General features: G+C 41.5%; 1 protein-coding gene across 3 annotated transcripts in view; it reads left to right on the forward strand.

The window, feature by feature from the left end:
- The first annotated feature begins 365 nt into the window (after positions 1-365).
- ZBTB5 (zinc finger and BTB domain containing 5) overlaps positions 366-21488 on the forward strand; it is a 25860-nt gene continuing 4737 nt past the window's right edge. Inside the window, exons 1-2 of one of the 3 annotated variants that reach the window (XM_010847090.1) lie at positions 366-566; positions 16090-16248. In XM_010847090.1, coding sequence (XP_010845392.1) covers positions 16145-16248 — 104 coding nt within the window. In that variant the 5' untranslated portion in view covers positions 366-566; positions 16090-16144. Of the gene's footprint in view, positions 567-591; positions 948-16089; positions 16249-21488 lie in introns of those variants that run through there. The other 2 variants (XM_010847091.1, XM_010847092.1) reach the window with 2 other exon arrangements.

A 21488-nucleotide genomic window follows, 5' to 3' on the forward strand; every position in this document is an offset into this window, starting at 1 on the left:
CACAACGGTTCTCGATTGGCCTCGGCACACAGTCGCTTTTCTGTAGTCCAAACCTAGAGCCGCTTGGTGATAAATACCGCCTTAAAAGGCGTTTGATAACAGTTTTGCGTGTTGTAAGGCAAACGGTTATTGGTCGCAGGGCTCACGGATTCGGTCGGTAGTAAACACAGCGAGGTTCTTGGGACCCTGGATTGGTCAGCTTTCCGGAGACAGAGTAAATTCCTCCGGATTCCGAGCATCGACTGGCTGCCCTTCTGACGCTGCCCCGCCCTCTCCCCTTCTGATTGGTTGCAGCACGGGCTGGGAGAGGAGGAGGAAAGCCGCGGAGTATCTGAGTCGTGTTGCGTCACTTCCGTTTGCTGTGGGCAGCCGCCGCGGTATTCTCAGAGTGCGGTGGCGAACTGGCTGAAGGAGCTGAGGGACTAGAGGCGGGGTGGGCGGAAAAGGGAGGAATCCCATCACGGAGGCGCCAGCCTGGACGTTTCCACGTCCTCCGACACTGTCGGGTGGGATCGGAGAAGGGTCACCGCCTCCTCCTTCGAGAAGGGGGGCGGAGCCCGGCTCAGGTGAGGCGACCCTGTCAACGCGAGCTATGGTGGCGCGCGCGGGCGCGCTCACGTGGAGACGGTTGAGCTCTAGGGGTGCTGGGTGGGCGGCGCGAGCGGGGTCTCGTCCTGGCGTCCAGACGCGCGCAGACGCGTACTGGTTCCCCTCCACACCCTACCCCCGCCTACCCTGTCTGTCTTTCTGAGGGAGTATTGTTAACCCTCGGAACGGAGGGGCCAGGCTAGTGGGAGGCGTGTTCTGCGCAGGCGTCCCCCGTGTCCCGACGCCAGGCTGTCTGTCCGCAGGGTGGGGCGGGGGTTCTTGCCCACTTGCATCTGCCGGCGGGCGACGTTGGTTACGGGGCTCGGGTGGGAACGGCTTGCGACCAACAGCCTGGCGAGGTGAATAGAAGATCTGCGGGATGGGGTCGGGTGGCTCCCTTGCCCCCATCCTGGGTCTTTTTGAGCGACGAGGTTTCATTTCATCAGAGCAAGGCCAAGGCGGTCTGGAATCGGGAACCGGAGGCTGACCCTGCACGGATGGAGTTAGTGTTTTGGAATGCCCCAACTTATCAGAGGACTAAAGTGTTTATAGGCATTTATTGGACGGCCTCTGCTTCCAAGCTTCGTGCTAGGAGCTGTGGGGAATGCAGTGGGAAGAACAGCCTTGCCCCCTCATCCCCTCGTTTGGAGGACATAAAGATTTATACTACTTAGATACTAACATTAGGCAGTAAATTAAAGGGGGGGGGGGGCGAGGGTTAGGTTGTTTCCTTCTAAAGAAAGTCCTTTGTCGTTAAGTCATTGTGCTTTCTGGCATCGTGGAGGGTACTGTGGAAGCTAATTTCTAAATAGGACCCAAATTCTTAATAATTTGGAGGAAAAAAATATAGGTAAAGGCGCAGCAAAGTCTTGAATACTAAGTAGTATGCTTGGGTTCTGGTTAATTTTAACGAATGAAAGTAAGAAACCCTTCACCTTCAAGAATTGAAGCAAAAATCCAAAATATGCTCATATACCTTTCAGTTGTAGTAGGTAGAAGATATTACGTACGTTGGGATCTTTCTTTAGAGGTTGAAGAGAATGCTGTGCCTTAGACATCACTGATGATTTGTTATCCTTGTACTGGCTGTTGTGATTTAGATTAATTTAAAGAAGGTGGGTTAGGTGTCTCATTGTTTTCTGGAGAAACTGCGTTCTGTTTTTGTGGTTTCCGTGGTGAGCGTGGTAAGCTAAAAGATTAGCAGAGAGAGAAAGAGACCAGGTGGAGAGAGGAGAGAGAGAGGATTTTGGAAAAAAGCCCCTAAACCAAGGGAAGGCCTCCTTCTACTGCTTTAGTCTGGTCTGGAAATCCCAGGAAATTTGGGAAGACTGGCTTTGCCACCACTGTTGGCTTGGTGACCTGCCAGGTAAGACTTAACTGGTTAAGGGCTTGTTCTGGGCTCTTGTGTTTTGCTAAATAAAACGAACCAGGACTTTTAGAGTCCTGAAATCAACATGTTTTCTTGCTTTCCCTTTTCTTTCCTAAAATTTGTGTCAAAACATGGTTCGCAGGGGATACTGGCAAGCTGTATTCTGGCTATTTGAAGTGTCTAGCAAAATCCTGAAAGTGATCAGATTTGGAAGAAAAGCATTTTAGAGTGGGGTGTTTTGCTAAACTTAGGGGGTCAGTGCTCTCAAAAGAGGCTTTGTCTCAAGACTATCACGAGAAGTTGAAGTCATTAAAAAAATACTTGGGCACAGAATGTATGTATGGGTAAATGTTTAGTATTTAAAGTACTTAGCGTGAATTATGTTGGAGTTCTTTAGTATGGGCAAGACTTAAAAATATCTTATGTACAGTGAGAAATGACAAAATTTGCTCTAGTGCTGTACAGAATCTTGAATCTGCCTCAAATTCTCTTTGGAATGGGCAAAGAAAAGCCCAAGGTATTGATTCCATATTAGTCTAAAGGTTTTGTTTTTTTTAATGTAAGTCTATTGTAAACAGATACTTTTCCTGTCAGTTTTAAGAACAAGAGTTCCTTTTTTTTTTTTTTTTTTTACCGTATTTAACATTTCTCAAATATGGATGCTGTCCAGTAAAGCCAGATTTTATGAGTGTAGCAGGTGGGATGGAATGTAACTCTACAAGGCACCTTTTGTCTAAATACAAAGTGAACTGAGGCTAAAAGACCAGCTGTTTCTGAGTGAACTATTGCTCTTACAGTTGTTTTCATCATTTCCATCACTGAATAGTGGCTTTTAATCTCCAGATTCCAATTTTAGGAGGTGCCTTGCATTTGACTAATTATACATTTATTAAAAGCTTTGAGTTACCTTTCTGACAGCTCAAACAGATTAGGAATTGTGTTAGAGTACTGACATTTTAGTGTAATATAGATAGATTACGGTTTTAGTATCTAAGATTATTTTATCTGTAGATAATTTTCCTTGTGATATTCTAACATATCTGAATGATATGTTTAAGGTTCCAGTATTTCCTCGATTCTAAACTGCATTCTGTTCACATTTTAGTATTAACGACCCAGGAGGTGGGGGTGGGGTGCCCTAAGTGAGCATTCTGCCATAGTTTAATTGGCAGCGCTTTCCCCCCCAATGTTACATTAAATGGGGTTGCACTTTATAAGCACTATCATCCTAGATTTAATGAAACATGGTACTATTAAAAGACTTTTGTATCCAATTAATTCCATGTTAATTGTCACCAATTAAGTTTCCAAATCTGCCTTTGCACTAAAAAGAAAGTTTGTTACTGAAAAGAATCCCATTGAAAGTAATATTTTTCCTTATATAGATGGAAACTAGCAAACTGATTTGTTTCTTTGACATTTTAAAGGATGATTGAGTGCTGGGTCTGCTTTTTGGAGACTATGCTTGGTGCTTGTTACTTTGTGTACTTGATAACAGTTTACAAATGCTTTATTTCCTGCTTCTTAAAAGTTTAAAATAATCAGGGTGAATCACTCCCCCTTTCTTCTGTACAAGATGTTGTTAACTTGGTGTAATTGATTTTTCAATACATCTTAATTAGTGAGTTATAATTAAAAATCCACTCAGCTGTCTTTCTTTAAAAATGCAAGACCTTCAATTTTGTAGTCCTTCTGTTTTCGTCTCTACTGCAGAGAGGATCTGCCAAAGGAGTACAGGCAGAAGAAAACCCACTGTTTGGGGGTTCTGTTTTGAGAAGAATCACAGATAATACAAAAATCTAAGCACATTTAGTAACATACATTGTATTTTATTTTGAATAGAATGTTAAAAGCAGCTCAGCAGGTGAAGTATCAGTTGCTTGCTGAATACTCTTGATTTGATAAATAATTCATAATGAAGGGATATACTGCTTTGAAAGTAAACTTGGTATAATAAATGAATTAAATCCATTTTTCATCTTCTTCCTGAAAAGGCACCATCAATAATAGTGTCTCCAGTGCTTCAGAATGGCTTTCTTCTTGATAAAAGTTTAGTTTTTTTCCTTAAGAAATATGTATCTTGATCTGTCAGGGGTAAAAGGCAATAAAGGCTGTTTTTAAAAATTGCTGAAAAGGTTGTGTGTGTCAAGGGCAACTCAAATGGGTGTCAGGCAACATTTTCTAAATAACAGAAAATATATTTAGACTTCTTAAAAATGTTAAAATATAGTCTCAAATATACAAGCAGCTAAAAGAAGCCATTGATGAATGGTTTCTATAGATTTTTTCATACCTTTGTGAAGTTTGTACCATCGTCTGAGTGTTAAGTGGCTACAGATGTTTTTTTATCTGGATAATCAGTTGGCTGGCTAGTCATTGTAAATTTTAGGAAAATGTAGCACCTGAGAAAGGAACATTTCTGGGACAATACAGTGCAGGTGTAAAGTTCTGAACAGGATAAAGCAGCGAAGTTTGTTGTAAATTATTTTGAAGTTGAAGTGCAGTACTATCAGACTCTGTCCTGGAACTGACTGACTTGGGCATGCCCGTCTTTCAGACAGCATCCTGCTGGTGGGCCACCATCTTGGCTGACCATCTCCCTGACAGGTTTAGGCAGATCAAGATCTTCCCCTTTTAGCAGGTGATCCTGCCACGGGGACTGCATTCTATTACTCAGCCCCTCTTCTCCACAAAGCTGTGCTCTCTGATTCTTGTTTGGCACCAGCCTCTTGGAGGGCAGGGTTGGGAGGAGCGATAGGCAAGAGCAGTGGAAGGAGAAGAAAAAGCTTATCTTGCATCCTGCTGACCTTCCAAACTAGGGTCTTTTGGCGGTGACAAAGGCTTGGCAGTGTGGTCTTTGGTGCTGGCAGCGTGTAGTATTGGCAGTAAAGGAGGATTTGAGGAAGAGAAGAGCAGCCCATGCTCCCAGCTCTCTCAGAACCCTTACTCTAATTTTCACTCCTTAGCTGTTATTTTACACACCTTTCTTTTCACTCAACTTCCAGTTCTTGACCCTGACCTTGCTTTTCAGCTTCATCCCTCCAATCTCCTAATCCTTATTCCTAACCTTTGCTCACAGTCAGTTCAATTCAGTTCAGTTGCTCAGTAGTGTCGACTCTTTGCGACCCCATGGACTGCAGCATGCCAGGCCTCCCTGTCCATCACCAACCTGGAGTTTACTCAAACTCATGTCCACTGAGTCAGTGATGCCATCCAACTATCTCATCCTCTGTTGTCTCCTTCTCCCACCTTCAATCTTTCCCAGCATCAGAGTCTTTTCAAATGAGTCATTTCTTCGCATCAGGTGGCCAAAGTATTGGAGTTCATCAGTCCTTCCAATGAGTATTCAGGACTGATTTCCTTTAGGATGGACTGGTTGGATCTCCTTGCAGTTCAAGGGACTCTCAAGAGTCTTTTCCAACACTACAATTCAAAAGCATCAATTCTTCAGCGCTTAGCTTTCTTTACAGTCCAACTCTCACATCCATACATGACTACTGGAAAAACCATAGCCTTGACTAGACGGACCTTTGTTGGCAAAGTAATGTCTCAGCTTTTTAATATGCTGTCTAGGTTGGTCATAACTTTTCTTCCAAGGAGCAAGCATCTTTTCATTTCATGGCTGCAGTCACCATCTGCAGTGATTTTGGAGCCCAGAAAAATAAAGTCTGACACTGTTTCCACTGTTTCCCCATCTATTTGCCATGAAGTGATGGGACCAGATGCTGTGATCTTAGTTTTCTGAACATTGAGCTTTAAGCCAACTTTTTCACTTGCCTTTTTCACTTTCATCAAGAGGCTCTTTAGTTCTTCTTTGCCTTCTGCTGTAAGGGTGGTGTCATTTGCGTATCTGAGGTTATTGATATTTCTCCTGGCAATCTTGATTCCAGCTTGTGCTTCATCCAGCCTGGCATTTCACATGATACACTCTGCATAAGTTAAATAAGCAGAGTGACAATATACAGCCTTTCCCAATAATATACTCCTTTCCTGATTTGGACAATATACCCCTTTCCCGATTTGGAACCAGTCTGTTGTTCCATGTCCAGTTCTAACTGTTGCTTCCTGACCTGCATACAGATTTCTCAAGAGGCAGGTCAGGTGGTCTGGTATTCCCATCTCTTGAAGAATTTTCCACAGTTTGTGGTGATCCACACAGTCAAAGGCTTTGGCATAGTCAGTAAAGCAGAAATAGATGATTTTCTGGAACTCCCTTGCTTTTTCCATGATCCAGCGGATGTTGGCAATTTGATCTCTGTTTCCTCTGCCTTTTCTAAATCCAGCTTGAACATCTGGAAGTTCACGGTTCACATATTGCTGAAGCCTGGCTTGGAGAATTTTGAGCATTACTTTACTAGCGAGTCACACTAGTATTAATAATTGTGTACTGTCTCTCTGGATATTCTCTTATCAGCCACTGGGCCTGTGTCTTCCTGGTGGCTGAAGTTTTGTGGTTGGACGTAGGTTCATACCTCTTCTCCTTCACTTACTGTACTAGTCAGGTGATGTTGGCCCTAGACATGGGGATGACAGTCACTGCTTGACCATCCATCCATAGGAGAGAATATGTACCCACAGGACCTGGCTCTTAGTAGGCATTCCACCCTTTCATCCAACTAATTGAAGTATAGTGGTAAGTGTAGTGCAGTGTTACTTAAATTGCACAAATGCTTTGACTGTTTTCTACCATCATAACAGGTTAAAAGGCATACTTCATGAGTGAACTTGGAAGGTAATATTGCTGAGAAAATGCTAAGTAATTTGTTTTGTAAATTTGAGTAGCACAATATATGTATAAATTGAAGGCTACCTTTACACTAAAGTTCCATTTATTCTATTTTTTAAAGTGAGATTCCACATATATGCATTTTCCACATATGTGAAACTTAGCCTATTTCAGTGCTATTTCAAACTTTTTGAATTCCTTAGAATTCCTTTACACATTTAAAAATTGTTGATGACTCCAAAGAGTTTGTGAGTTATAGCTATGATATTTAACATATTAGAAATTAATATTGAGGGAAAATTTTAAGTGTTCATTAAAAATAAACCTGTTACATGTTAACATAAATAACATATTTTTATGAAAACTGTTTTCCAAAACAAATATCTAGTGAAAAGAGTGGCATTAAAAAAAAATTTTTTTTTATTTTTTAGAACAGTTTTTGATGTATAGAATGTGAAGATAGTACAGAGTCCCCATAAATATAAACCCACACCCTGCTTCCCTATTATTAACATCTAACATTAGTATGGTACATTGGTTATAATTAATGAACCATTATCAATACTTTATTATTAATTAAAGTCCATTCTTCATTCAAGCTTTCTTAGTTGTTTACCTCCTGTCAATTTTCTGTTGCAAGATCTCATTGCTAAATATAATGACATTACATATAGTCATTTTGTCACCTTAAGCTCCTGGCTGTGACAGTTTCTCATACTTTCTTTGTTTTCAGTGACTCTGATAGTTTTGAGGAGTACCAGTCAGATACTTTGTAGGATATCCCTCAGTTGGGATTTGTCTGATTTTTCCCACAGTTAGACGGAGGTTATGGGTGTCTTCGGGGAAGACCATCCTCATGACAGGAACATATGGTACATACCAAGATGGAGACTATCAACATAATTTATCACCGTTGATGTTGCCTTTGGTCACCTGGCCGAGACAGTGTTGGTCGGATTTCTCCACTGTTACGTCCCTTCGCTCCCCTCCCCTCCCCTCCCTTTCCATCCCTTACCCTGGGAGGAAGTCACACTAAGGAGTGGAGAGTTATGTTCCAGCCCCTTTAAGGGCAGAGTAGCTACATAAATTATTTGGAATTTGTCTGCACAGCAGATCTGTCTCCTCTCTCATTTATATCAATATTGACCTCTGGATATTTATATTTTGGGTTATAATCCAGTACTATTTATCTTTTTGTTCAATTGTTCCAACTTTGGTCTTTGAGAGCTCTTACTCCTGTTGGGTAAGAGCTTTCACCTACTTCCATTATCATGTTTGTTTGCTTGAAGTACTTCCTTACACTTTAGTACTGTGAGATGCTGCAGGCTTATTTTGTATATTTCCTGCCCCAGTCCTAGAACTATCCACTTCTTCAAGGAGCCCTGGTTTCTTTTTTTAGAGAATTGTATTTGAAACCAAGTTCTAGGTACCAAGAGTGCTTGGAATGGCAGTATTTTACATTTTTTGCAAATCTCTTTAATGTCTAATAGAAGACAGGTGGATTCTCATACTTCTAATATTCTAATTGATGTGATATATTTATTTTTATTTTTGGCTGCACTGTGCGGTATGCAGGATCTTAGTTCCCCAGTCAGGGATCAAACCTGTGCCCCCTGCCTTGGGAGTGCAGAGTCTTCACCACTGGACTATCAAGGAAGTCCCTTGTGTTATACTCTTGATTAAAGCCTGAAAGAAAAATCAAGCATCTCACAAATGTGTAGTTGGAAGGAAGAGTATTTTAGTAGCTTTTTCAGATGAACTTGGATATTCTCTTCTGATACTGTAACAAACTTGACAGATGTAATTTTCTTGAGTGTTTAGTTGCTGTAGGATGTGAAGCCATATCATATGGTTGCATTAAAATATATTAGTTTATATCTTGCACTTTGAATTTTTTTACCCATACATTATTTTGTGATATGATTACAACATTGGATGTTTGGAAAATATTGTTTCACTGAGTTATGCAGATCTTTCAAATGTTGACCCACTTGTTATACAGTATTTTAAAAATCACATGACATTAACATTACCAATGGTCTTGTCAGAAGACTTTGAGTTTGGGGATGCTTTGAAGCCTATGGTGGCAAACACAAATTTTCCAAAAGGTTTGTTTTCACCTGAAAGCTCAAATTTTATCATAGGCAGCAAATACCATAGATTGTTTTCATTGAAATGACAGGCTCATTTCATTTTCAAGAAAATGTCTGGCAGATACTCAAGTCTGAATAACCATAGTTTGTCTGTTGTTTGTTCTTCCAAGTAAAAATGGTATTTGAAGAAAACAGTTCAGCTTATGTCTCAAAAATTACACAAGTAGTTTTCCTTGAGACAACGTATTTCAGTATGCACTACAATTGCTTCAAGTGCACTTCACATTTCATCTCATGTATTCTTAAAAAAAAAAAAACCTGTTCAAGAATAAAAATTAGTGATAGAAGAAGGGAAAGGGAGATCAGATACCCTGTAGAGTCAGCTTCCTTGTGCTAGTGGCTTGTCCAACACAGACAGAGACTGCGTTCTGGCCAGATGGTTCCTGCTGCCCAGTTCAAGCTTACATGGCCAGCCTTCCCATCAGTTCTGTGAGCAGACCAGTAACCTCTCAGCAACTTACTTTTGTGCTGCAACCCAGAGCCCTGACATACTGTGAACAATACATAAAAAAAAAAAGTACTTTTTACAAAAGTTATCTGAAAAAATGATAATAGTCTTTAGTTCAAAATTGTGTGCCTCTCATGGTTCACTTTTCTGATGACTCACGGTAATCATTAATATCAGTTATGAGCATTCACTCTCCAGTACCTGTCTTTCTAGCCTAACCTAGTTTGCAGCCAGAGTGAATGCATTGCTTCCCCCACCTCAAACCTTTCCCTGCCTTTACCTCTGTCTAGAATGTACTTTATATCTACAGTTTATCCAAATCCAAACCAATAATTCCTAGCTCTGGTATCAGAACCACCATGAAGCTGAAAATACCCTTTGCCTTCTCTGAGCTCCTGAGTACCATCATCTCTTGGTGGCACTTAATGCTTTTCTCTTTGAGCTATGGTTATCTGTGTATGTCTTGTTGCCCACTAAGCCCCTGTGACAGTAAAGACTGACTGTGCCCTAGAAATTCTCTGATCCACAGTGCTTAATCTTAAACAAAGTAGGAGCTTTAAAATGTTAGATGAATGAATTTGTAAATCAAATTCACAAACACCTTCCTTGGCTTTTAAGATCTTTAGGTTTAATAGCCTCTCTAGTACATGCTGCTGGGCCCCTTTTCCCCCTTAGTGGGTCAGCTGTCCCTTTTTGCAGCTGTCAGCATGCAGCCGCCTCTGGTTCTCATTCTAGAATTTTTTGTGCCTGTCTTCAGTTAGTTAGAAAACTAGAAAAACTTGAATTTTGTTTGTTTGAAACAAAAGACTATTGTGAGGGCTTCAGGACTTCCCTGTGAGGAAATCTTTCATATATGTGTAGGCTTTGATCTTTGTTTTGGATTTCTGAGATTTCTTCTTTCTGACTTCTGGCTGATTTTAGGGATAGTTGTGATTCTCAGGAAAATGACTTGTTGGGCAATATGGTGTTATATTTCATCTATATACAAAATTCCAGTGGTTAAAATGCCTTACGTCCAATGCAGGGGGCACAGGTTTGATCCCTAGTCGGGGAAGTAAGATCCCACATGCTGCATGAGGGACCAATAAAATATCTAAAATTACTTTACAAATACTTCATTGAGTTTATATCAGGCACTTTGGGAGAGAGAGAGGAAATATAGTCCCTGGCCTCCACAGGTGGTTTTAGTAGAAGCATTTTGACTTTGCACTGGAGTATAAGTAGGGCGCTAATAACTTATTCAGACTGAATTATAAAGTTCTAGGTCAGCTAATTCCTAGGGGTTTTCCACTGGAAAACAAGGTGGTGAAGTGGGAGCATTGAAGAGTAGGGTGAGATGGTAAGGGCTTCTGGCATTAGCTTGACATCCCCAGTCATGCTCATGTTCAGTTATTTATAGACTTCCTTTTTAATAGACTTAATCTGTCCAATTTCAGCTTCCCAGGTGGTGCTAGTGGTAAAGAATCCACCTGCCAATGCAGGAGACATAAGAGACACGAGTTTGGGTTGGAGAGATCCCTGGGTTGGAAAGATACCCTGGTGGAGGGCATGGCAACCCATTCCAATATTCTTGCCTAGAGTATCCCATGGACAGAGGAGCCTGGCAGGCTACAATCCATAGGGTCACAAAGAGTCGGACATGACTGAAAAGTCTTAGCACACAAGTCCAATTTCTGAACCAGCCCTGACACAACAGAACCAGAGATACCATGAAATTAGTCATATCCAGTGGTTAAGAATCAGCCTGCTAATGCAGGGAACATAGGTTTGATCCCTGATCCAGGGAGATCCCACATGCTGTGGCACAACTGAGCCCCTGCTACATGACTGCTGAGCCCACATGCAGGGCTGCGTCCCTGAAGCCTGCGTGCAGGCTAGAGAAGCCCGCATGCCCAGAGCGTGTGCTCTCCAACAAGAGAAGACGCCACAATGAGAAACCTGCTTCTGCAACGACAGAAAACCCATGCCCAGCAACAAAGACCCAGCACAGCCAAACTGAAAGAAAGAAAGCAGGCTGATGGATGTGGTATCTGAACTAACCTTGGGCACCTGCGTGCCTAGCTAGTCTCACTCAGTTGGTCAGATCAGAATATGGATGAATTGTAGGATTCCAGGACTTGGAACCCCATCAAAATTCTAGCCTGCTTGACTGGGACCTTGCCTGTTTTGTACTCTTATACATTCATTTTCACTTTTGTCATCTCTACAAGTAGAGGGAAAGTTCTGTTTATATTTCTGCTAGGGTTTTATCTAGATTAGGGATACTGAACATAAGAGTTCTTAGAATGTTAAGATGCTTCTTAGTGGTGGAGCCTTGCAGGTCCTCCCTGGCAGATGGGCAGCAGATCGCTTGCTGTGTGGTAGATGATGTTTGAGTATGGGTGTACTTTTCTTTACAAACTAAGTATATTGTTGAAAAGCATGTGGGTAGGTCAGTATATAAATCAGATAGTTTAAAATGTGCTATTAACTGGCTTGTTCTCCTAGAACACAAATGAAGTTTTTTTATTAGTCTAAGTAAAGCACTATTAGGAAAGGGAATCTACTGAGAAAACAGTTAGCTCTTGATCATGTTAATGTAATAAGCAGTGGTATAAGTGTATTTTCTTAATTATATTTAGTTTGGAGGTTACTAACAATCTGTTCCTACAGATAAATATTGTAGTGTACACTTGCTTCGGGTCAAACACAGTTCAGTTTATTTGCTCACTTGTGCCCAACTCTTTGCGACCCCATGGACTGCAGCACGCCAGGCCTTCCTGTCCATCACCAACTCCTGGGGTTTGCTCAAACTCATGTCCATCGAGTCGGTGATGCCATCCAACCATCTCATCCTCTGTTGTCCCCTTCTCCTCCCTCCTTCTATCTTAGAAATTGGTAAATTATTTGCGGTATCTGCTGCCATATAAACGCAGTCATGTTTTGAAATCTTTTAAAAAGATATGAAGCTTTTTTCCTTGGTTTTAAGGCTTCAGACAGGCAGCTTTTCATAGAACACTTATCTTCTTAGCATGAGCTCTTTTATAGCTTTTAGACTGGATCTCTGAGTTTGTTAGAGATGCTTCTGAGTTTTGAATAAGCATGATCTTGATTCATGACTCCTTTCCATCACATTTCATACCTCCCAAACTGACTGAAGTTTTAAAATACTCTTTTTAGATCCAAAAAATGTTTCAATATAGCCATGTTATTTATATTTTTTATAAAGATTATGATTTGAGCTTTACTGTGTGACAGAGATCCAACATGAACCTGGTTAAGGTAAAAGGGGAGTTTGTTGGCTCATGAAATAGAAAGTCCTAGAATCATACCAACTACTGTCATGGCTGGATGCCAGGGTCTTGATGTCATCAGTACATTGTCTTTGGAATTGCTTCCTTCTGTGTTGGCTTCATTCTCAAATAGGCAAAAATCGACACCATCAGTGTTAGACTTACATCTCCCTCACAGCTTGCAGTCTGAGTGAAGAGAATATCTCTTTCTTTTCCTCTCTCTTTCTCATTTTTTTTGAGATAGTCCTTCCTTTTTCTCTTCTCTAACACTGGCATTGATAAGGATCTCAGTGAGGGACTTGCCCGGAGATCCAGTGGTTAACCCACTCTGAGTGCAGAGAGTGTGGGTTTGATCCCTTGTTTGAGAACTAAGATCCAGAATGCCATGCGGCACAGCCCCCCCTTCCCCCCAAAAAAGGATCCCAGTGAGTGAAAAATATGAAATGCTTAATGAATTTGTGTGTCATCCTTGCACAGGGCCCATGCTAATCTTCTCTGTATGGTTCCAGTTTTAGTATGTGTGCTGCCAAAGCAAGCACAAGAATATCTGTGTTTTTTTTTTTAATGGTACCAGCAGAAGTCCCCAGGGCAGACTCTAATTCTGGTATGGCTTGGGTCATATATCCATCTCTGAAACAATCACTGTAGTCAAGAGAAGTGGTTACCAAATTAGCCAGGCCTCCCTGAATCTTCTGGAACTCAGAGGTTTGGGGGCATTCATCTGTTCCATGTGGACTAAGAACGGTTTAAAAGTGATTTTCCCCAAAGATTTTAATAGACAGATACCCCTCCCCCCCAGATATTAATAAAAGTGTCCTTTGGGGATTGTATTTGAATATTGATTTGTTGGGAGATGCAAAGTTTCACACTGTTTCAGTTATTTATTGCTGTGTAACAAATCAAAGACCATCCCCAAGAAAAAGAAATGCAGAAAGCAAAATGGCTGTCTGAGGAGGCCTTACAAATAGCTGTGAAAAGAAGAGAAGCCAAAAGCAAAGGAGAAAAGGAAAGATATGAACATCTGAATGCAGAGTTCCAAAGAATAGCAAGGAGGGATAAGAAAGCCTTCCTCAGCAATCAATGCAAAGAAACAGAGGTAAACAATAGAATGGGAAAGACTAGAGATCTCTTCAAGAAAATTAAAGATACCAAGGGAACATTTCATGCAAAGATGGGCTCAATAAAGGACCAAAATGGTATGGACCTAACAGAAGCAGAAGATACTAAGAAGAGGTGGCAAGAATAACACACAAGAACTGTACAAAAAAGATCTTCACGACCCAAATAATCACGATGGTGTGATCACTGACCTAGAGCCAGACATCCTGGAATGTGAAGTCAAGTGGGCCTTAGGAAGCATCACTATGAACAAAGCTAGTGGAGGTGATGGAATTCTAGTTGAGCTATTTCAAATCCTAAAAGATGATGCTGTGAAAGTGCTGCACTCAATATGCCAGCAAATTTGGAAAACTCAGCAGTGGGCACAGGACTGCAAAAGGTCAGTTTTCATTCCAATCCCAAAGAAAGGAAATGCCAAAGAATGCTCAAACTACTGCACAATTGCACTCATCTCACACTCTAGTAAAGTAATGGTCAAAATTCTCCAAACCAGGCTTCAGCAATACGTGAACCATGAACTTCCAGATGTTCAAGCTAGATTTAGAAAAGGCAGAGGAACCAGAGATCAAATTGCCAACATCCGCTGGATTGCTGAAAAAGCAAGAGAGTTCCAGAAAAACATCTAGTTCTGCTTTATTGACTATGCCAAAGCCTTTGACTGTGTGGATCACCATAAACTGTGGAAAATTCTGAAAGTGATGGGAATACCAGACCACCTGAGCTGCCTCTTGAGAAACCTGTATGCAGGTCAGGAAGCAACAGTTAGAACTGGTCATGGAACAACAGACTGGTTCCAAATAGGAAAAGGAGTATGTCAAGGCTGTATACTGTCACCCTGCTTATTTAACTTGTATGCAGAGTACATCATGAGAAACGCTGGGTTGGATGAGGCAAAAGCTGGAATCAAGATTGCCGGGAGAAATATCAATAACCTGAGATATGCAGATGACACCACCCTTATGGCAGAAAGTGAAGAAGAACTAAAGAGCCTCTTGATGAAAAAGACTCTTGAGAGTCCCTTGGACTGCAAGGAGATCCAACCAGTCCATTCTAAAGGAGATCAGCCCTGGGTGTTTTTTGGAAGGAATGATGCTAAAGCTGAAACTCCAGTACTTTGGCCACCTCATGTGAAGAGCTTACTCAGTGGAAAAGACTCTGATGCTGGGAGGGATTGGGGGCAGGAGGAGAAGGGGATGACAGAGGATGAGATGGCTGGATGGCATCACTGACTGGATGGACATGAGTTTGAGTGAACTCCAGGAGTTGGTGATGGACAGGGAGGCCTGGCATGCTGCGGTCCATGGGGTCGCAAAGAGTTGAACTCACTGAGCGACTGAACTGAATTCTTTTGCAACTTTTTTCTAATTGTGTGTGTTAGGGTGGGGGTGATTGTGGTCTCTTCAGGCTCTTTTTATAGTTTTAAAAATAAATTTTACTAAAGATATATATATATGTCTCAGTAATTTGCTAAGTACATACACATAAATCAAATAATCCAACAAGATTTGTTAAGTACTAGGCCTTGGCCCCCCTGCATCCCATTTCCTCTTCCCCAAGACTCCCACTTTCAACTCTTAGCTAATTCTTTTGATATTTATATACATGTATGAAAAGCTATGCTTGGATCTACTCAGTTTTTCAGTTTAAACATAGTCTATTGACTTCCCCTGGTTAGAGATAAGAATTTGTCTTTTTATGAGTCTGTTAATTTCTCCTTATAATTTCTCCTACTAGTTTTGCCCTGTGCATTTCAGTGCTCACTCCCCATTCCTCCATCGCCCACTATACTTAGAATTTTCATTAGATCAGCAGTTCTCAAAGTATAGTCCAAGGACCAATAGGGGCCCCTGAGAGTTTTTCAAGGAGTCTGTGAGGTTAAAACTATTTTCATAATGATACAAAAACTTACTTTTTTCACTGTCATTCTTTCATGAGTGTACACTTGTGTGTGATATTGCAAAAGCCTGATTGCAGAAGCAATATGAGCATCCAGCTGTCTTCAGTTAGTGCAAAAATGTAAAACAATTCCTCTCATTTTTTTTGGTGGGAGATACTATTTTTCATAAATTAATATGTAATTATATACTGTTATTTTAAAATTAATTTAGAAATACGTGTTTTTAAGTAGCCTCAGTTTTTAAATTCCCTAGAGCTTTATTTCCTTCTCATGGCCTATGGAATGGCTCAGTAAATGCTAGTTGGACTACCCTGGTGGTCCGGTGTTTGGGTCTCTGTGCTCCCAGTGGGTTTGACCCCTAACTGGGGATCTAGATCCCGAATGCTGCAACTAAGACCAAGGGCAGCAAAAAAATATAAAAAGATAATGCTGGTTAAAGATGTCTGCGCTGTCTGTGCACGTGTGCTGTGACACCAGCTCTTTTGACTTTCTGTTACTTTTCTTCTCTCGTTTTCAGGTTGATCACCTCACCCCACTGCGTGTAGAGCAGTGTGTTACAAAGTCACCTGCACATGGCACGCGTGGATAGGGGCTCAGACTGTCAGAGGAATGCTAGAGTAGCCGCTGTCCAGAGCCTTGAACACCCCAGCCTTTACATCTGGATAGGCTGTAAATCGTGAGTCCCATTTTCCGAGGTAGAATCGTAGTTACAGTGCAGATAGGAGAAGTAGGTTCCCTTGGTCATAGGTACCTGAGTGGGGTCTGGATGCAGATGTGAGCAATATGGAATGATTTGAGCATTTAGAATTACTCTGGCCCATCCAGGAGACATTTGATTAGTTAAAATTAAATAAAATTAAAAGCTCATTTCCTCAGTTACACTAGCCACATTTCAGGTGCTCTGTAGCCGCCAGTGACTAGTGGACAGCACAGCAACTATGCTGGTGATTTCCATCACTGTAGAAAGTTTTACTGGATAGTGCTAGTCTAGAAGGTGCAGTGGCGGCTACTTTTCTGAGCAGCTAATCCAGAGCAGGGTCCATGCAAAGTTCGAGTGGCCGTGGCAATAATGATTTCCATAATGTGGTTGGACGCTCTGCTTCATTCCAGTACTGCTCTCGCACCCTCCTGGAGATTTTGTGAGCTTCCTGACATCCTTTAATCATAAATCCCCTTCTCCTTAAATCAGTTGAATGAACTTATTGTATTCAGTTAAGAGCTCTGAGTTATCCTGAAGTGCTTCCTGACACTCTAGATACTGGAAAGAACAGTTGAATAATTTAATTGGCCAGTTTTATGGCTAAAATTAGCTTTTATCGTAGTGGATTTGATTTCTATTGCTAATCTAAATGATCATAAATTGACTGATTACATGATATTGAGATAAAAGAATATTATCATTAAGGAGAAATTAGTTTGGAGTTATCTCTAAATGGGCAATTCAACACAGTTATTAATTTATAGAGAATGAGTGTTTCTCCAGGTTTTGATCATCTCTAATGTCACGATTTAGTTTCACAACTTCTAGAGCCCCTTAAGAAGATAGGAGCCCTGGGTCTTCCCTGGTGGTCCTGTGGTTAAGACTCTGCTTTCCAATCCAGGGGTTGCAGGTTCGATCCTTGGTTGGGGAGCTAAGATCCCACATGCCTCTTGACCAAAAAATGAAACAGAAACAATATTGTAACAAATTCAATAAAGACTTTAAAAAATGGTTCGCGTCAAAAAAAAAAAAAATCTTAATTTAAAGAAGAGGAGGAGGAAGTAAGGAATCCTGTATTGCCCTGACAGTAAGGCACAGCAGAACATTATAGTTCTGTCCCTAAGGTGCTTTGAGAAGAGCCTGGAGTACTCAAGTTGATTTCAAGGACTGTTTGTTGGGGCATCTAGTGTAGGGCTGACAATCTCTAAGTGATATCAAGTTATATGGACTGTTTACCTATTTTCCAACATTATTTAAATCTCTGGCTTTTTTTCCAGGGCATGTTTAGCCACCTCAATAGTCTCTTCACATAGGTTTCTGAGCCCTCGGAATTTCCTCAGAATGGTACTTTTGAGACTACAGTTTCCTTCCTACTTATGCCATTTCTATAGAAAGGGGATTGAACATTAAGTGTTTGACATTTTAGTGAATGACCTTTTGTGGAAAAGAGTGGTGGTTTCTTGTTATACTCAAGGTAACTGACATTTCAAAAAATAAGGAGGCTATTTTTCCTCAGATAGTCATATTTGTGCTTCTTGTTGAAAAGAAAGGCATTGGACAGAATATCATTATTCTTTCAAACTGATATGCTGCATCCAAATACCACTTACTTGGGGAGTTAGTCTTTTATGTTCCCCTCATCTGTTAAGTCAGATTAATAAGCCGTACCTGGCAGGGTTGTTTTGAAGATTAGAGATAAAATAAGTGAAAAGTACTTAAGATGGCACTTCAGCAGTTACTACAGCATTGGTTCTGGTCTCCATATTAGGAGAGAAAGCAGAAAGCTCAGTGTCTGGTGCTGCCTGCTCTCACCTAACAGGGCCCCAGTCGACATGGTCTCAGTTAAACTCTCAGTGACTCTGAGGCCAGTGCAGCTTCCTAAGACAACTCCCTGTTTTATTTCTTTTGAATAAACTTGAACCAGAATGTTTCTTCCCTGTTACTGCTATAAAATAATCACCTCCTTGGAACTTGACACTTATTAGTATACGTGTTTACTTTCCAAGTCAGGGGCTGTCAACTTGTGAGCAGTGATGGCTTTTTGTCTAACTAATCTCCCCAAAGCCTTGAGCTCTCTGGTCCCTGATTGATTGAGTAGGGGTACGGGCACGTGTGTTGCGCTTACCGTTGTTGACCCTTCACTCAACAATGAATATGGCCAACTCATGGCCACTGCTTTGAGGCATTTTACCATCAGCAATTTTCAAGGTACAGCAAAGGCCTGTGGCTTAATACTCTCATGGCACTGTAGACCCTTGGTTCTGATGGATTTAGAGTTTGTCATTTTTGTTACTTCCCAAGGATCTTAGGGTGTGTGTTCTCTGGTTACTTGTCATTTCGCTCAATCAAGAAGACTTGGCCTGCTCTGTGGTGCTGGGCCACTAGAGCAAGTGGGCAAGCCTGGTGTGCAGCTTGGCATCCATGTTGCCTTCTGCTTGCAGTAATCCTTGCAAAGTGCCATAACGGTATCTGTGAATTTGGAGATGTGCAAAGATCTCAGGGTGCGTGCCTTTAGAATGTCAAGGATCTACCATGTTTTTTAAAATTTCATTTTATATTGGGAATTCCTGGGTGATCCAGTAGTCAGGACTCCACACTTTTGCTGCCAGGGGTCAGGTTCAATCCTTGGTTGGCCAAAAAAAAAAAGAATGCATTTTATAAAAGTTACTGTGTGTGTGTATATATTTATATTTTAGAAGGCAGATAGTTCCATAAAGTTTAGAGCTAAAAATAGCAGTCTTCCATCCCGACCTTTTCCCTCCAAATTCCCTCCTCAGAGGCAACCACTTTCACTTGTTTCAGTTTGTTTTCCCACTACCGACTTACGTATTTCCAAATAACATTCTTATATTACTGTTTCTTGAGGTAGTATTTGAGATAGTATTTCTTGACTAACAGGGAAGGTGGCAGTTTAACTTGCTTTCCTCTGCCCTGGCCCACAAGCACACTGGCCTTCTCTTATGCTTCCAGTATCTCAAATGTGGCTCTGTGTTCACATCATTAGGACTCTGTAAACAGACTACACAGGGTATTGCAACTAAACAACCATTAAGTTTTTAAATTGTCCCATTTTCAGTTTCATTTTTCACTTTCATGCATTGGAGAAGGGAATGGCAACCCACTCCAGTGTTCTTGCCTGGAGAATCCCAGGGACGGGGGAGCCTGGTGGCTGCTGTCTCTGGGGTCACACAGAGTCGGACACGACTGAAGTGACTTAGCAGCAGCATTTGAAATTCTTGTTTTATATGATGTCTTCACATTGTTACAGAACTGTTAACTTGTTAGCACCCTCAGCCGTGTCATGTGATCTGCCTGCCCCCTCTTCCCTTGCGGGGGACTCTGGTCTCAGCTTCCTGCTCCAGTCTGCTCCCCTGCCCTGCTGCCTACCTGTTACCTTGGGCTTCAGCAGCATCTTTAAAAATTCTCTTTGCCTGTTTTCCAGGATGGGTCTCAACTTTCTGTATTGTCTTCCTTTTCTTGGTTTATTCTCAGCTTCCTTAAGCACAACCTTTAATAGCTTCCGGAGAAAGGTATGTGAGAGGTAAACTTTGGGGTTCCTGTTTGTCTGAATATGCCTTAGCCTACCCTCATAATTAATTGATAGTTTGACTGGGTATGGTCTAAGTTGGAAATAATTTTCTTGGAGAATTTTAATGGAACTATCACCTTTTACCTTCCAATATTGCTTTTGAAAAGTCTAATGCCAGTTTTATTCCTGATTCTTTGTTAACTCCCCCACTCCAAACTTTCCAGATCTTTATCCTAAGTGTTTTAAAACATTACTGTGATGCACCAAACGTGGGGATTTGTCCATTGTACTCATATTGCTGAGTACCTGGTGGAACTTTCTAGTTTGAATAAGTAACTTCTTCAGTTCTGGGAATTATTCTTTGCTGATTATCACTGTCCTTTCTGTCTTTTCTCTTTTTGTATTCAGACATTGGACTTCATTAATTCTTTTTTTTCCCTTGTTCATTCATTTTTATTTCTCCTTTGCCTCGTCTGCCACATTTCTCCAGCCATATAATCTTCCAGCCCTTCTAGTAACAACAACAACAAAATTTTTTTGCAACTTTAAATTTCCAATAATTTTGTTTCTGGAATATCTCTTTAAAAAAAAAATTAAAAACAGGAGCTTCCCTGGTGGTCCAATGGCTAGGACTCCATATTCCCAATGCAGGGGGGCCGATTTTGATCCCTGGTCAGGAAACTAGATCCCACATGCCACAATTAAAGATCCCACAACTAAGACCCAGCACAGCTAAATAAATGTTTTTTAAAAAATTAAAAACTTTCTCTTCTTGTTTTGTGGATATAGTATCTTAGCTCTCTGAGGATGTTAATTATAGGTGCTTTTCTTTCTTAGTTCTGTTTCTTCCAGATGTGTTTCTGTTTGTTTAGAACTTTGTTTTTCATGTTAGAAGTTCCCCCCCTCCAGTTTGTGGTGTTCCTGAGTAACTGGAAGCTGAGTTAATAGGCCTTGAGGACTGGAGGCTTCACCGTGAGGAAGTTTGATGGGGTCCCAAGTGTTCTGCTATTGGAGGGACTTCCCGGGCATATGAACCCAGCTGCTAGTCTTCTGTTGGTGGGGAGAGGGGTGAGGGGAAGCGTCTTGCCTTCTGATGCCGACTTTAACTTCATGCCCACTTGTGGATGTAGCAGCTGGTCCCAGCCTCGCGAGCACATGCTGTCCTGAGTACAGTTTCTCTGGTTCAGCCACACAAGCCCAGCAGGGGTCTGCAGGCTTCTTCCCTGCAGACGCCTTTCCACATCCCCTGGCAGAGCAGGGGCCTCTTCATGCTTTCCACCTTAGCACTTGCAGTACTCTATTGTATTTGAACATTGATTAGTCTCTACTCCCTGAGGGTAGAGATCCCATCTGTTTCGTCGATCATTTTATCTCTAGTACCAGGCACACTAGGTGCTCTGTCTGCATGTGCTTGGATTCTGGAGTTTAACCACTAGATTCTGCTTCACCCCCTCCCAGAAGACCAGAGGGTCCTTCTTTGGAGAGGATGAAACAGGGTTTTAAACTTTGTGGCTCCTTCAGCTTCTACAGAGTCTGTGGGCAGAGGGCGCAGACGCCTCTTTGGGGATATTGACCCTGTTTTCTAACCACACAGTGAGTGTGTGTCCTGAGCACGCATCGGGGACACAGACTTTGAATCAGCAGACACGTAGTTCCTGGGAAGTATACCAATTTCTTAGGAGAGAAC

Source organism: Bison bison, unplaced genomic scaffold (assembly GCF_000754665.1).
Source record: "Bison bison bison isolate TAMUID 2011002044 unplaced genomic scaffold, Bison_UMD1.0 scf7180017864243, whole genome shotgun sequence".
Classification (NCBI taxonomy): Eukaryota; Metazoa; Chordata; class Mammalia; order Artiodactyla; family Bovidae; genus Bison; species Bison bison.